At 33.6% G+C, this 18,001-nt stretch overlaps 1 protein-coding gene across 4 annotated transcripts in view; it reads right to left on the reverse strand.

Moving 5' to 3' along the window:
* Window positions 1-13,013, reverse strand: part of LOC145690338 (uncharacterized) — a 175,906-nt gene extending 162,893 nt beyond the window's left edge. For 3 of the 4 annotated variants that reach the window (XM_081765133.1, XM_081765132.1, XM_081765131.1), the window contains exon 1: window positions 10,971-11,179. In XM_081765133.1, coding sequence (XP_081621259.1) covers window positions 10,971-11,085 — 115 coding nt within the window. In that variant the 5' untranslated portion in view covers window positions 11,086-11,179. Of the gene's footprint in view, window positions 1-10,970; window positions 11,180-12,863 lie in introns of those variants that run through there. The other variant, XM_081765134.1, reaches the window with a different exon arrangement.
* Between the last annotated feature and the right edge of the window lie 4,988 nt (window positions 13,014-18,001).

An 18,001-nucleotide genomic window follows, 5' to 3' on the forward strand; every position in this document is an offset into this window, starting at 1 on the left:
GGTATTACTCATCAGTAAAAAATAATAATAAGATGAAATGGTAACCAGTTAATCTTAATTACAAAACTGAGAAAAAAGTTAAGTTTGATACTTTGTTTCTAATCTGAATGACTAATAAGGAACAGACTTATTTCTTCAGAGACGTGATCTAACTGCTGCTATTGTTACAAGAGCTGATACTTTTCTTAGAATATTTTTAATAAATACTCACACACGATTATTGGCAGATTTCTTAAATAATAATGTAAGTCCTGCAGCATGCTAAAATCGTACATACACATCATTGTTCTCTAAACTGACTTGTTCAACCCCTGCCAACTACCACAGTTCATCACAGACACATGCCACTGTGTCATTTGTTTATAAAGTCATCAAGGCCACAATTTGAAAACCTCCATGGTCTTCGTAAATGTTTGTTATGAACGTTACATAACACTTAATTATGTTCTTTCAAACGCAAGGAAATGTATAATATTTTCTAGTTCCATTGACTTGTGTACAATTTTTAAATCTGGTGTCAAGTGTTACGTTATAACGATAACTTGTATGACAAGACAATGAATAATTCGTTTATGTTTTATTTGCAGAAATCGAATATTTTGTCTACACTGAGGATTTAATCTGTTGTTCTTTGTAAGCATATTTTACTCACTTCGCACTTTGTTGTGCGCCACTCAGTTTCTATTTCAAAACTGTTTTGTGCTTACAAACGTTTGAAACTTTTTTTCTATTCTTATATCGACTGCCACTTTCATCCCAAAACTAAATAATGAGTGTGAAGAAACATAATCCTTTACTTGCTGTACCTAATCTTAATTCAATTGCAATAATAGGTTTTACGTTTTCCTAAGCTCTTTTTATTTCTTACTACTTTTAATATTTTATTTTTATTCGTGATTAGCAAATAATTTTAAGTAGTTTTCAAAATCAACTTCTTTTATTTGAATGTTGTAAGCTTATTCTAAGATGCAAGTCGTTCAATATTAAAACAGAAATAAATTAAAACGATGTGATCTATGATTCAAGTCAGTAAAGTACATAGTTCAGAAACAAATGGAACCTTGGGAGTAGCTAAACATGCGGTTTCACCAGATTCCAGATAACATGCGCTTTCACCAGGAGGCACCATATTCCAGTTAAAAGGAGTGCTAGTTAAGGTTCGAATCCCTCTAAAGACCATTTTTTCCCTTCATGTCCTTGATGTTTGTATTTATTTTTGGTTTTAAATTTAAATTTGAAATTTCTGGACTACCGTTTCTACATAACACTTTACTTTATCATGACTGAAATCAGTGTTTCATCGATATAACAACAATGGAATCGTAAAAATGAACAATTTGCTAAATACATTTCATCTCGTGTCTTTTTTCACTCTTCCCTAACAGTGATGTCTTAGAGTAGTGGCTTAAGCGTCGGTTTCGCAAGTTCGAGGTCCTAGGTTTGATTCCCGCTTAATTCATGAAAACCTCTTATCATTTGAAACATTGTTACTTCCGATGTATAATCACATGAAAAATACTCAATTTCTCTCAATCTTAGAGTTGAGATGACTTTCTTCACTGCACGTGCTATAGAAAGGTGCAGTATCAATAACACGTCAACAAAATGACGTCAGCCGTATCAACCTTTACCCGTACTGTATGGGAACGTAACGTGCTTGGCAAACAATTAATGAATACATAAGGCGCATCCTTAGTATGGATCAAAAATATAATTGGCCAAGAACAAACGTTATTGTTTCCTTCTAATTGTGGAATTGTTCATCTTCTACTTCTACTACTACTACTACTACTACTACTAGAAATAATAATTTAAGCAATTCGCCATTTTCAATACGTTTCATATATCCGTTTAACCATAATTTATAAATCGGAACAATTCTTTACTATATTCGTATGTTTTTTTTAAAAAATACCAACATAACGAATAAATAATCCTAACTCTTCTACACAAAGAAAGGGCGTTACTATGTACCGGGATGAAGACAACAAATCATACGCATTTTATTATGAGCATTACTATAACCTTACCATCATCAGTGTTCTGTCACATTGACAGGCCCTTCAGCAAACCAATCTTCTTTCAATTCTATTCTTAGCCTTAGGTTTTATTAAGTCATCAGAATCTTCATATCGTCCGGGAGCTGACACCTTCTTCTTCCCCTCTTTCTCCTTCAAGAAACTAATCCTTCCAAAGTATCTCTTATTAGGCAATTCATCCTAACCAATTTCTTTTCCTTTTTGCTAGCAACTTCAGTATTCTTTCTTCACTCACTCTTCTCAAAATTTCTTTATTTATTTTCTCTTTCCAGCTGATTTTTCGATTACGTGTTGTTTGCCACGGTATTGTTCTCTCTGATTTATCTTATATCATAATCGTGAAGATTTATAAAAAATCGACTCATACTCTGATAGGCTCTCTTCTTCGTAAATGTTAGACCTAATTTACGAAGCTCGAAGTTGATGTCATATAGCCCTCCTGCTATTTCTAACCAGTTTCTAATATCCCCCAGCAAGCTTTCCATAGAGTTAATATACTACAGAGTAGAATTTATGCACCCAGAAGCATGAAATAAAGTGATGATTATAACTTCACATCATATTTGGTTCTTAATCCTAGGTGGCTCCTATAAGAATGCAGAATGCTTTGTAGTGGACAAACACCGTGTGCATGAGTTTTCTCGGGGTTCTTCTGTTTCCTCACACTTTCTTCAATACACAATTTTGCATTCTTTCTCATCATCATCAGATTCTTTAGCTTATACGACATAATTGTGAGACGTAAAACTGAAATATTTCATTTATTTTTCCTAAATATATAAAATTCAGTTCTTAAGTCGCATAGCATAACAAAAAACAGAACATTACGTAACAGGAGGTGATATTAAGAACTCCAATATTAATTATATCAATGAGAAAATGCAATTACATCAATTTACTAAGCTACTGTGATATTAATGATGTTTTGTGTTCATTTGTTTGGATCTTAATATTCTCTGTCATCGGCCAGTTTAATGAGACGTCTCTCATTCCAACGGCGAGAACACTCACCGCTTATTCCAGATCAACACTAGGGATGGACAAAACCGGTTTTTAGAAAACCGAAACCCGTAAAACCTCCAAAACCGGTTCGTTTTTCACCGATACCGGTTTCGGTTTTCTAAAAAACGGTTCAGTTTTTCACCGAAACCGGTTTCGGTTTTCTTCAAAACCGGTGCGGTTTGCATCAAAACTGGTTTCGGTGAAAGCTTTAGAAAAACACATGGAAGTATTTCTGTGGAAACGGAATCGGTTTCCGTAGAACAACGAAACACTATTCTGGTCAGAAATAGAACCAACAATTTCAAAATCCGGTTTCGGTTTTTCTAAAAACCGAAAAACCGGTTTTTGTGCCCACCCCTAATCAAAACAGAGGTGCCAGGCGAACTTTCCTTTTACTCCAGATGTATGTGAATCTTCACGATAATAAGATCGGAATGCACATACTGTGGCAAAATCGTGGTAAACAATACCAAAATCGAGTCGTAGCAAACAACAGGTCACCCTTTCCATCCTTCTCCATATCTACATCACGAACCTTATTATAATGGATATAATTATAATTGTAATAAAAACATGTGTGAAAGTACGGTAATGTGTGACTGTCCAGTTCCATTGTAACACTAAATGGAAGATTCAGAACCATTCTTATTGCAAGTTTTTCCATAGTTGGCACTTATTAAATATGTCGTGATATTTAATAATCTTATTGTCGGCAAATCTTATTGTTCCGTTTGTTAACACATAACCACCCCATTCGCATTCGATTCTATAAGATTGCTTATTAGAATGGTTTAATAATATATATATATATATATGCCCTACTTAATTTCCTTGATTCTTCAATTTCTTCTACTTCTCTTAAAGAGTGTGTTAGCAAAAGTTGAGGATCTCAACGCAAAAATCCTGGAATTCTTTTTTTCTGGTAGCCGTTCTTTTCGAAAATATAGTAGCTAATAATGACTGAATGAATGTCGGATGATCAATTTATATTCTTAACGGTAATCTCAAACTTCTCATTCTTACGTTACGCCACAGCAGAGATCTATTGTTTCTTACTTGTGGAAATTTCGTATCCTTTTTCATTAGTAAATTACCAAACATTTTTAAAAAATCATACCGGACGATTATTCACGAAAATACGAAAGGATATGGAAAGTCTTTATAAAACTTGTAGCGCAGCTCTTCTTTTTACAGTGAGTGATGGATATCTATATTCGTTATAGTAAAGAAAATAAAGCTACCTTCATTGTAGTGAGTGCATTTTATCAAAAACAGTTTTATCGTACAATATGGTTCCATAACGTTTATTATTTGATACAATATAACACAAAATTCTGCTATATAAGCTTGAGGAATATAAGCTCTGGAGCTATTTAGGTAACATAAAATATACTGTCCAAAATTGGAAACTTTCGAAATGAATCAAAATAAATATTTTGTTACTTTTGTATGATTAATTGGTTATCAAATATATTTGCAGTAGAAATGTATTTTATCTTATATGAAATTATTTGGTGTATAAATGTCTAATTACATGCTTATTTGCACTAATTCAATCTAAGGATCTATCTGGTTACAATGATGTGAACAAACTTTGAGGGAAATGGGTGAAAATTCAGCTTAAATATAGAAGACTACGTAAATTCTATATTTCAAAAGCAAAATGTCCTAAAATGGATGGAACATAGTTAAAAAGCATGAATCATTAATGTGAATGGAAAATCAATGAAAACAAAGAATTCTTCCACTTATCTCAAAACCAAAACATGGACATGGTTGAAATTCAGCTCAGATGTAGAACAGATTATGTAGATTCTACATTCAAAACAGAAATTGTCCTAAAATGGATGGAACATAGTCAAAAAAATTTTTTTTTTTTAATCACGAAACATGAACATTATAGTTAAAGGAAGAATCAGTGAAGAAAATGAAGTGGTCCTCATACCTCAAAAACTATAATAAGACGGCTAATTGTAAAGACATAATGAAGAGTTTGAAAACGATGTATAGCATTTAAGGTAAATATGGATAAGCATTGTCAAAAGCCAAGTTGTTTGACTAAAATCAATAATAATAATAATAATAATAATAATAATAATAATAATAATAATAATAATAATAATAATAATAATAATAATAACATATGCATCTTCTTCGAATTACACAGGGAGCCCCATGCGGACGTTACGTGTTTGAAATATCTGACACCTTGATTTGGAATCTCCAGAACAGATTTTGCACATCGTGATTTTTTAGCTGATCATGTGACACAATCTGGTGTCAATGGCAAACCGGAGAGGCCCTTTCCACCCATCCAAGTGTCACTGATTATTCTACAGATTTTCAACCGAAAAGCCTTATAAATATTTGTTTTGGAACTAAAAATAAAAACAAATGCAATATAGGCAACAAACACCAAAGCATTAAATTTGAAATTGACATGTGTAACAAATATTACATTTAATTATTTCATGATATTTTCATGTTTAAAAAATAAATCAAAAAACATCTGAGACCGAGTTTTGAACTGTGGATCTCCAAGTTTCACAAGTTCTTTACGAGAATTCAGTGTCTCACCACGTTCGGATACCGTCGGCACAAGTACTTCTTGCAGCTAATGTCTATATAAAGAACGCAGGAAAAATGCAATTTCCTGTGTACAGATCTGTGAGAATTGTGATGGATCTAGGCTCACTTTTTTGTACTTAAGTCTCTGAAAAGGAATTCTAGGTATTTATGAACAACCGAAGTGTACCAATAATATACTAATAAACAGTTCAATAGCCCAGGTTTTTTTAAAAGATTGGTTCCATTTAAGCAAACCCTGGCAAAAACCGGTTCCATTTAATTCATAAGATACACAATTCAAGCACTTCCGGTTCCAGTTATCATAGGATCAGTGAGGGTAATTATGAGACAGATTTCACAACTCTACCACGTTACTCAGCTCACATTAGTTTTGAAAGCAGTTTATAATGTTAATAGAGTAACAATTTCCTACCAAAAAATTTCCTGTCGTCTCATAAATTGATGAGTAAATGTCAAATTTACGCTGTCTCACAATTTCCCCCCAAAAGGGTAATTATGAGACACCTGTTGTCCCTAGCTTCCGGTGTGTGATATTGAGGTATGAAGGAGTCCAATTGTGTGTAAAAAGTCTTCGTTATTTTGTGTTTATTATATAAAGATATACAAATATTTGGCTGATTACAAGAAAATAACTAAGAAAGAAAGTGGGAGTAGCTTCTTATGTTATTCTAACATTTTTGTGAGTTGACTATTATAAGCCTATAGGCTAATAGCCTACATTAGATAGTTTCAGGTTATAAAACAGGCTTATGAAACAAATTTAAACCAAGTTCTTGGCTGTTTACTGAAAGACAACTTAGGCTACTTCTATTTCTTTACGTTTTCGTGTATTGATATGCAGTCTAGGCTATTTTCAACAAAATAATGTATAGGACTTGAAAAATCTTGCTTGCAAGTACTAGCCAGCCAAAAATCTACTACCCAGACTATTTTTCAGTCACAAACACTATTTTTTGCATGCCAAATATAAAAAAGTACTCGCCATTGACGAGTGGATTTTACAAGCCCTGATAATGTAGGTCTACAATTTTGAAAGTTGCTACGAAACAAGATTATAAGATTGCCTAAACTACAGAATACAGCGTTTTTGAAACTTAACATACCAGGATACAGAGACAGATTCCAGATATTTCTCAAATACATAAATCTAGTATACGTCTCATAATTACCCTCCATGCAAAATGAGATACAATAACAAAAAAATGTGTAACTCTGAAACAAAAGCACAAGGGAGAAGTTCAATTTAACCTACAACTGCTGGCCTACCAGGTTTCCACCAACACTCACTAGTTTTACAACAGTATAAATATAAAAGTTAATGATAGGATTGCAAATTTCAAATCTTTTTTTCTTTTCTTTTTTTCTTTTTATTTTCTTTTCCTTTTTTTCTTTTTAAATGAGTTTGAATAAGCAAATGGTATATCCAAAAACTTTTGTAAACTGAAACTTAAGGATGTAGACACGATATTGTGAAGGATGTTACTGAATACCTGTACTCTTAATTTTTATTTACCTACAGTGGATGAAGATCAGTGAGGAGTGTTTCATAATTACCCTCACTGACCCTATAAGCAGTAGTGCTATTGAGCCTGTTCGCATGAACTGGTTGTTTAGATTTTCTCTCTAAACTCAGGCATGTAATAAATAAATTAATTTATAGTATTATTTTTGAGAACTGAAAACTTATTACATATAAATTAACTTTCCAACTTCTGCAGTTCAGACATAACATTAATTTTCTACAGTATCTCATCAACAGAAACATAATTCTGAAGTTGTGCACATGTATTCGTTTCTGTAACATGCATTAAGTTTCTTGTGAGATCACAAATATGGTGTTCCACGTGCTCAAACAGATACAATATTGAGCCTCTGATAGATTTGCGTCTTGGTATTCACATAGGCCCTATGATTCAATTGCCAATAGAAACACCTATTTTAGGCGGTGGGAAATTTTAAACCAAATCGGGAAATTACATGCATTCGAACAGTAAATTTGTTGTCACCAAACTGACAACAATGTGTTAGAATTCTCCCAAATTGTTCACGAACATAGATTCTTCCGTAACAAATATGGCTTTTTAAAGTCCTACAGTACAGTAGGGCTTCATGTCTAATTTTACTTCTCGTACATCAGTTTGAGAGCCTTACTTTTTTAATATTATTATTATTGATAATAATAATAGTAAATCAATTTACTATACTAACCACAGAACTGGTTGTTACATGATTTGAATGACACCACTGCATTGAAATTCCGTTATAATTCAGTTGCTTCTAATTTGCGTAGATGCGGAAAATCATTGATTCTTTGGTGATATTTAACAGTTTTCTTTTCTAAGATTAACATCCCATGATCATTAAACGAAGCTAAGAGAGACTGTGATCATGAAATGAATGATAATTGTGGAATGACGAAAGTGAGAGAAAACAGGAGAACCCAAAGGAAACCCGGTGTTCATCCATATAGTAATTTTTATCAGTGTTCTTACGTCACCATGAAATAAACCATGACAGCTAAACGTGTTAGCTTCAAGTTGCCTCGTAATTGAATGTGTTAAATGAATGGTTAATTCGAAATTTTCGTTATTACTTAATGTTTGAATTTAGTATAAATTATTATTGCTTTGCTTATTTCAATCGAAATGGTAATTAAACTAACTCTATCGCCACATAAACCGGTGGTTCAATGCCGCGTTCACAAAAGCTATCCACTGACTTCTATCCTTAGAAAACTGGATCCAGTTTCTACTTTGTAGTCCTATTTCTCGGAAATTCATCTTAATATTGTCCTCCCATCTGCGCCTAGGTCTTCCAATTAAGATTTTGAAAGTGTTCCTACTTTCTTCCATCCTGGCTACATGGCCTGCCAACCTGAGCCTCCTAGACTTGATGACTCTAACAATGTTTTGAAAACTGTATAAATTATGTAGTTTCTCGTTATGAAGTTTCCGCCATTCCCCATTCCCGTTCCTCTTGGGTCCGAATATTCGTCTCAGGATCTTCTTGTCAAATACTTTCAGTCCATGTTCTTCCTTCAGAGTAAGCGACCATTTTTCGCAACCATACATAACAACATGCATGATCATCGTTTTATATATTTTAAGCTTCAAATTCCTCGACAGAATTCGCGACAACAAGAGATTTTGAACTGAATAATAACAAGGATTTTAGTCGAAATTTAATTTCTTCGTGAATATGGTTTTGGTCTGTTAATATTGATCCTAGATACTTAAAAGTATCTACTTCATCAGAAGTACTATTCGAAATTTTAACGCATCCATAATTTGCAGTATTATGATCCCAACAGACTTCCATGCATTTAGTTTTCTCTGCACTTACTTCTAAACTCATGTCCCTGTAAGCGTTTAGTAAGATCTCTGCATTTATTTATATTGTCCTCCTATCATCCCCTATTAAATTTACATCATCAACATACGCCATAACCTGGTGAACACTAGGCCCTGGTTGCTATCCTTGATTTTTCTTATACGTATTCCAGGACAAAGTTGAATAATAATGGCGACAACGCATCTTTTTGTTTCAGGCCATTCTCGACGTGAAAGCTCGTGGACAAAACTTTCCTTCCCGGATTTTACTTTGGAATTTATTTAAACATATTTTAATATAATGAGCTTTTTCGGTACTCCAAATTCTGTAAGAACGTTGTACAATGTTTCCCTCCTGACCGAGTCATAAGCCTTTCTAAAATCAATAAATTGTTGATGTACTGGGGTATTGTATCCCAACTTCTTTTCGAGTATTTGTCGAATGTTAAATATTTTTTTCGAAAGTTGATCGATTTCGTCTAAATCTGCACTGATAATCTCCAGTAATTTCATCTGCGTATAGGGTCAATCTTGCTAATAGAATGCTTGAAAGGATTTTATAGGATATTGACAGAAAAGAAAGGCCTCGATAATTATTACAGTCAGTTTTGTCGACTTTCTTATCGGAATGGTAATTAGGGTGATTATTGTGGTACTACTTTGAATGGACGCATGCTTACGTCAGGCATTAGGGTGTAATACAAAACAATTTCCGTATTCAAATACAGCAATTGCAAGTGATAGATATAACACTTCTATTTTCACATTGATAATAAGGTATTTTTGTCAAGATGAGGCATTATTATGTTTTAGTGGAGCAGCATGGATCACTGAAATCGAGCAGAGGTAAATGTGGGAAAGCCAGAACTCTCTACGTTACTGTTTTCTAGCAATATCCTCGTTTACGTGTAAAGCAATCTTCGCTGATGCGCCTATTCGCTACGGCCGCAACCCCGCGTGAAGCCACCCGTTTTGGTCTGCCCTGTCTCTGTTAGATGATATTTGTTCTTTTTACTGGCAACCTACAACCTACTAGTTTGGTATTTATTTTATTGTAGTTTGTATAGTATATGTCCAGACACCGTATTTACAACTACGCAAAATGGCAAAGGCCTCTTAGAGTGAATCTGGTCCGAGGAATTGAATTACTACTTTCGGATTTCCGAAAAATGTACTCTTTTTTCTAAGGTAGTAACAATGAATTTTCTGGTAAGAAATGACAAAATTTTGAAGTTTAAAGCCTGAACATTTCAGACCTAGTTTGCGGCAGAAAGGCCGGCTGATTACCATGTGGACTTCGCCTATTGGACATTAAGAATGACTTTTGGAACATTAGCTTTAGATACTATAGGATTAGGTTTTAGTTGGTTTATCTTTGTTTAACATATATTGTATACTGTTCCAAAACTGCATTTACATTCTGGAGGATATTCGTATTTCGTAAACTTATTGGTTAGTCGTTACTTGCTATCGGATAATGTTTTCCTTCTGTTTGTTTACGTGACTCGTCACGTACTCAAATTAACACAGCATTGAATCGTATGTGATGTTCACTTTAACTGTTCTCAAAACTAATCCAGTAAGCAATGCATTACAATAAATAACGTCCACGAATGCAATGTTAATAAACATATTATTTTCTCACTAGTAGAAAGGAATTAATGCCGAAGTTGGAGGACTCCTCAACCGTTAATGGTATATTTTGCCATAAATTCTTACTTTTCTCGGACAATTTTGTACTTTTGGCAAGCTAATACGTAAAAGTTCCTAATGAAGTTGCACAAACTGTAAATAGAACTATTAATACCGTCTTTTATGCTTCAAAATACTGTTTACTGAATTCTTCATATGTTAATGAGTTTTAATTAAAATAGAATGAAATCTTCTGGGTAAACTGATTACCATGCCACATAACGCAAAAACTGTTGTAACCAACCTTCATTCATATCTATATTTACTTCGCCAAAAATAAAAATGTATTCGTATGTTCCAGGTGGAGATGTTTACTTACCCGCACATAAGGGATCTCCACATAGTCTTTTATCTGATATTTTAGCATCTATCAAGTTGCAAAAAGATGTCAAAATAAATAATAAAGGAGTAAGCTTTAAGAATAGTGAAAACATTGTATCTTATTCCCTTATTCTTTCTACACGTCAATCATAACCAGCACCATTCTCACCACCACTTCCTTCGCGAACCAATACATAGAGTAAGGATTACGTGGTGCACAGTGTTGCCAACAAGTTGATATATAAAGTCGCTAAACAGGAGATGAAATGACTCCAATTTTGGGTGAAAAGTCGCTAAAAAAATTTCGTGGAATTGTGCTTCTTTCATATATATATATACATATACAGAGTATAATATACATACATACATACATATATATATATATATATATATATATATATACAGTATATGTGGGGGGTGTATATGTGTGTGTGTGATATAAGATATATATAAGATACCTGATCAATTCAAGACATAGTACTATCTACGCTACAAGAACGTATATGAGAGAATCATATATAACTAATAATAATTTCACTTTTATATATTCTTAACTTTATGATCAATTTTGCTTCAACGAAATCAAAAATTAGTTTAGATAAACGAACAAAACTAAAGGTCTAGAAAAAAAATCTTACACACTTCACTTCTACTCACGCTTCTACAGATCATCTGTTTGCTATCGGTACCGATTACTTGTGCCTCTAAATGGAAGCTCTGTAAACTAAAGGACATTAAAAGCTGGAGTTGATCCCCGTTAGAAGGTAAGAGATAACAGTATTTAAACCGAGAATATAGAGATAAGTGTTATGTACTTTTCCAGCTCGTCAACACCTGCACTGATTCAAATAAGCAAAAGGAATAAACATATATCTGAACTGATTCGAGCTAATAGTAAGTCTGCTTATTTTAGGACAAGTTGTTCGCAGCACAAAAGTCGCTAGATTTGTAAGTAAGTCGCCAAATCGTCATTCCAAAATCACCAAAAAAGTCGCTAATCGGAAAAATTATTTTTTGTCGCTATCCTGGAAGGTGAATCCCCTAGATTTAGCGACTTTTCCCCCAAATTGGCAACACTGGTGGTGCAACAGATAAGCAGAACAGTTTTTTCTTATTAGTTCTTCGCAGAATCGCGTGCGGAATTCCAACGACAGCATGGAAATGTCGGAGCATGATTTTTTTCCTACTGTGAAAATTCAAAGAAAATGTTGGAAGAAATTGTTAAAAATTTAAAATTCTTTCACTAATTTCCTTCTTATTTTTTTCATAAATGATTAGCGCTGGATGGCATGAAAACATGGCAGATGGCAGATGGCAGATGGCATAGTTAAAGTTCAATTGTTGAAAAATTACAATTATTTTATGATTTGCGTATAAATGCAGCGTCGGGATGTATGCATAATAACTAGTGCAAAAACAAAACAGCATGTGCTAGGTGGTCAATAAAACGCACGAATTGTATCTAACCGAGTCAGAGCAGAGCGAGGCTTGGGGACCCGAGAATTAGCGAGAGGGTGCGTCCGAAGGGAGCATTAGCGTCAGCGAATGTGGGTATACCCAAAACCGAGGGTAATGGAAACCATGCAATGATACGAGTTTCAATAGCACTTGTCATAGTTTCATACTAGTAGCACTCTACTTGTAAACACAAAATACAGCTTTTGTACACTGTACAGAAATACATCAGCAGTGGAAAATAGTTTCTAATAGAGTCGCTTTTCATATGCACTCACTTATTGTCTTCGTCGTAAAGCACTTGTAATGATTTTACATTAGTAGCCCTACACTTGTAAACACAAAATACAGGTATATTAGTTTGTATTTAATTCTATAGCTTCCAGAAATGTGTTCTCTATAAATATGTCTTTTCATGCGAAGTATTGAATTTTACCTGTAAATCTTCCAAAATGTGGTGCGCCAAAAGTAAACCAACACCTTTATTACTTAACGACCACAAGTTGACTCACAAAGAACAACGTTCCTAAAACAAAAATACTTCCTGGTTTATGTCAATAGTAGCAAATGTTCTCACGTGTGCTGTGGGCAATATTTTGCGTTCTTCCTGTACTTTTATATAAATGAAATGAAATCTTTGGATTTTACGTCTCATGCTTATGCCGATTAGGCTAAAGGACACGGTGATGATGAGTTATGAATGAAATGATGGAATGAAGAAAGTGGAAGAAAACGGGATAACACCGAGAAAACCCATGCACACAGTGTTTGTCCTCCACAAAGTTCACTTTGTACTTTTATATAAACTTAGAATTTACACTATTTTTATTTATTTTAATTTAAAATAACAGTGTGTGGAATAAATAAATAAATAAATAAATATTCATTAACCAACTAAATAAATTTGGAAAAGTCCTTTAAGATACGACCACTGAAAACGAACCATGCCATGTTTCTGCGGAAATTATGTAAGTGGTGTCCTGGTGCCTATAGTAGTACTAGAGACGTATAGATCATTGAATTAGCAAAAGAAATCGGAGTGTTTGGCCCAAGATCAATGACCTAAGGGTGCTTAGGCCCACCTTTCTAAATTTTGGCAGGGGTACCTTAGCTCATCCCTAAATTTCCGGTGGGGTACCTTGGCTCATTTACTTTAATTTTGGAAATGGTCAAATTTAAAGATTTGGTATGGTAAAGGATAGTATAGGACAGGGGTATGTACCTCTGTAAGTTTGAGTGATCCATCTCATTCCTTTTTTATGATACAAAAAATGCCAAAAATTTAAATTTCGGATGTTCTTATATATTTTATCCCATTTGGTCAAGTTCTATCACTTCACATGGTTAAACGGATGAAAATGAACGAAATGAAATCTTTGAGTTTTACGTCTCACGTTTATGCCGGGTAAGTTAAACGAGACGGTGATGATGAGAAATGAATAAAATGGTAGAATGAAAAAAGTGGGAGGAAACGGGAAAACACCGACGAAACCCACGCACACGGTGTTTGACCACCACAAAGTTCACTTGGCGTGAGCTGGGATCGAACCAGTGACCCCATGCACCAGAGGTGAACGCACTACCACTGGGCTAAACGGATGAGTATAGGGTTCATTACTTCTCAAGAGATCTGGGTACATTGATGCTCATTTCTTAAATTTTTGGAGGGGTACATAGGGCTACGCCTTAAATTAGGGAATTGTTAAAAAAACAAAATTTGGTAAATGTTCTCTAGGAACCAAATATATACTACTGTAAAATTGGGAAATTTCATGTCTTCGGAGGGAAAATTTTCTGTTACGAAACACATCATTGTGTTACAATTCCCTCAAATCGTTTACGAAAATAGATTTTTTCCATAATGATTCTAGTTATTTTAAAGTCCTACAACATAGTACGGATTCATGTCTAATTTTACTTCTCGTACACCAATTTGAAAGTCTTACTTCCAGTGTGGAAATTGAAGCACTTCGAGGTGAGGGGGAAGTTAGTATAGGCCTAAAATGTACTTGTACTAAGAATGCACTCTTGCAGCAGTGGCGTATACTGGTTTGGTGACTTGGGTTACCACTAACCTTTATATAAAACCTGTACATTATTATTATTATTATTATTATTATTATTATTATTATTATTATTACACTTTACTTTCCACCTTATTATACAATCTTCAAAATAAGAAAAAAAAACCTACACCATCTTTTTATCAAGTAGATAAATGTCATTTTCTCTTCACTACATTTCGCATTGGATATGTGGTAACCCTACTCACCAGAGCAAATGGAACCTGACCGAGTAATAATGAACGCTGAAATAGGCAGGGTTGAAAAAACACGTTATGATTAAAACATTTTTTTGTTTAAAACGTATTTCACGTTTAAAACAAAGTACTTTGTTTTAAACAAAAAAACACGTTTAAAATGTTTATTTTGTTTAAAACAATAATCTAAATAGGAATATATATATTCCATTTTTACTCGCTCATAGGTATTGTTTGCCATCTATATTCAACCGCAGGATCAAATTTTGGGAACTTCCCTAATCTCGATCCGTCCATATGTTCAATTCCGGAGAAAGAAATCTGGATTTCCCCGATTTCTGTTCACTGAATATGTAGTTTCTTTGTGTTACGTTCTACTGGTCGTTTGCATTCTTAAGGTGGATCACCACCCGGAAGTCAGTACATATATCAGCTCGTTCCCTTAACTACTGCGCAATAAAACGTTACATATTTTAAATATTGTGCTATAAGATAAAGTTATGTTTCAGCTACAACACAAGACACTGATTCATTTGGTTCTGTCTTCTGATATCGAAAAAGACAACAAATAAAAAATATTTAATTCGTTTTACAACGAGCACACAAGATGGCACTTGATGTTAGATCTTACAAGAAGTGTTTAATTTTATGAAATATTTATTTGAATGTGTAAAGTACTTTAAAGTAATGATCTTATTACAAAATAGATATATTGTTTGACCGTTTTTCATGTTATGTTTCACATTTTATTTAAATATTAATTTACAGTTAAGAAAAGATTTTAAGAAGAAACTTGCGCAAAACACCATAATGGATTGTTGCCAAATCTGTACGTTTAACCCTCTCATGCACAAGTTATGAAAAAGTTATAAATTTTTTTGGGGTTTCATTTTCTGATCAAGTAGATTCCTTAAAATAGATATTTGAAAAAATAAAATGTTGTAGTTTGATAAGCGATATATGACGTGTCCTTATATGAGGACGCAGTGCAATAAAAGGAACTATTTTATCAAAGCATGAATTTATTAATGACATATAACCGATACAAAATTGTGAAACATTGTACGAAAACTACATAAACGGGGGGGAATCTGTTGCAAATCAGTTAAGATATACCTTCGAAAGCCAAAATACTGAAACATAATATTTGGAATATCAATACAATACAATAAAATAACCCGTATTTTTTATGAGGCTTCAAAAAGTTAACATAAATCTTTATTTTGTTTGAGCAGCAAAATAATGAAAATGATAGGCCTACAACAAAAGATTGTATTAACCCACTAAACGATGAAAACAATTATTTATTGAATTGTATGAAACATTTTAAAGCACTCTGGACACAATGATACCCCATACCTGCCACAGATATATCGTGTCTTACTTTTACACCTCAGATCAGGACAACGATTTGCACATTTTCAGTCACCTTTCTTTGAGTAATGACCTCCTCCATCAAACTTTTTCTTCCTGGGCACGGTCAGGATTTCTTTCTTCTTTAGTGGAGGTAGCGAAGTCTCACTACTGGGTCTTCCTCTAACAGTAAGTCTTGCAGGTGTGATCGCATTTCCTTTGTAAATAAGTCTCATAGCCATACGAGTTTTGAACTCAAGCAAATCCATTTACTCATCTTTTGAATTTTTCCATTAGGGCCAGGTAGTTGGAAATAAACTTCACGTAGTTAAGCCGCCGTAGGAGAGTGGCATACGTGTTCTCGCTCTAGTCATCGAGATGAAGTGTTCCTCGCGCGTCTGCATATCGGACACTCTCATCTTACACACAGATATTTGCTGAGTTGTTTGAATCGTCCGTATTCTGAGGAGTATAGTGTTTCCCTAAGTATTCAGCACATTCTTGTTGAATGTCCTGAATACTTATATCTCAAAGAACGTCACGGACTGCCTTGTACGCTTACCAGTGTGTTGGGAGATGACGTTCGTGTTATTTGTTGGATACTTCAATTTATTCATGGATCTGATGTTGCTCACGTTTTCTGAGCAATTTTAGTTTGTTATTTCTTTTATTGCTGCTATTTTTATCTTTTGTTCTACTTTTTATTGTTTGTTTCTATATTTACTGTTATCATTATCAATTTTATTCTATACATTTATTCTTTTATCTTTAATTTTGGAATGTTCTTCTTCCTTTCGCAGCGCTTTCTGATTTATTCGTTTTAACATTTCCTTGAATTTTATTATTGCAGTTCGTATTGGAGCAGCCGTGATAATGGTGATGGGGACACACGGCCTTGATGCTGACGTTCCCATTCCCTCCTAATCAATCAATCAATTGAGGTTCTAGTTCAACTTAGTGATATCCCTATCTTCTCAGTGATATTCAAAAAAAAAAAATATTATGGTTGAAAAATATTGTTATTATTAGGGGGTCTCATGTTTGATTACTTTTTATTGGAAGGGGGAGCTGCTCAAAAATAGCCAAATTTATGATTACGTATAATATTTGAACTGCCCCTGAGCACAATTTAACCTTGTAGTCAGAAGCGTTATCGACCGACCTACCTTCATATTTATTCAAAAATTGAGTTACGGATTTATATATGGTAACAGGTCAACTTTGTAAAGTAATAGTTATGTACATTTCATTTCGTAATGTGATCTCAATTAAATGAAAAAATAAATTTTAAAATACACAGTCATATATAATTTTGACCTTATTTCGTTTCATGTTACCAATGATTACAGTTTCGAATCATAAAGACTGGAAATACAACATACGAGATGCAATATTTGCGTATGCAATATAATGACAACCAGAAAAGTTTGAAACCGCAGCTGCTTAACGTCCTTACTTGAGGACACGTCTTTTCACGCTATTACCTCGTTTTATATAAGGCCGCGCCTCCATTGCATCCGAATGCGAACTGCGAATTCATGTGCCTCTACTACATCCGAAGTTTTGTGAATGCGAATCAATTTGCAATGTTTCTTTCAAACCTTCAATGTGATATATTTTTGCTTTAAAATTCAAATCTTAAAGTTTCCAGAGGAATAATAATAATAATAATAATAATAATAATAATAATAATAATAATAATAATAATAATAATAATAATAATAATAATAATAATAATAATAATAATAATAATAATAAATTTCCTTTGCGTGCAAAATAGAGTGAATGTCGCTCCTGTTATTATTATGCTTCTGTGGTAACCGCTCTTTTCACTTGAAAATAAATTATTTAAATAAAATTTGAGATTGCAAAATCAACCAACTTTCTAAGAAAATTTTCTCCAGGATAAAAAATCCCATTTTTGCTGTTTCACACATATTAGTGAATAATTACATCGTAAA

The sequence above is a fragment of the Thermobia domestica genome, chromosome 7 (genome assembly GCF_964235325.1).
Source record: "Thermobia domestica chromosome 7, izTheDome1.hap1.1, whole genome shotgun sequence".
In the NCBI taxonomy this organism is placed as follows: domain Eukaryota; kingdom Metazoa; phylum Arthropoda; class Insecta; order Zygentoma; family Lepismatidae; genus Thermobia; species Thermobia domestica.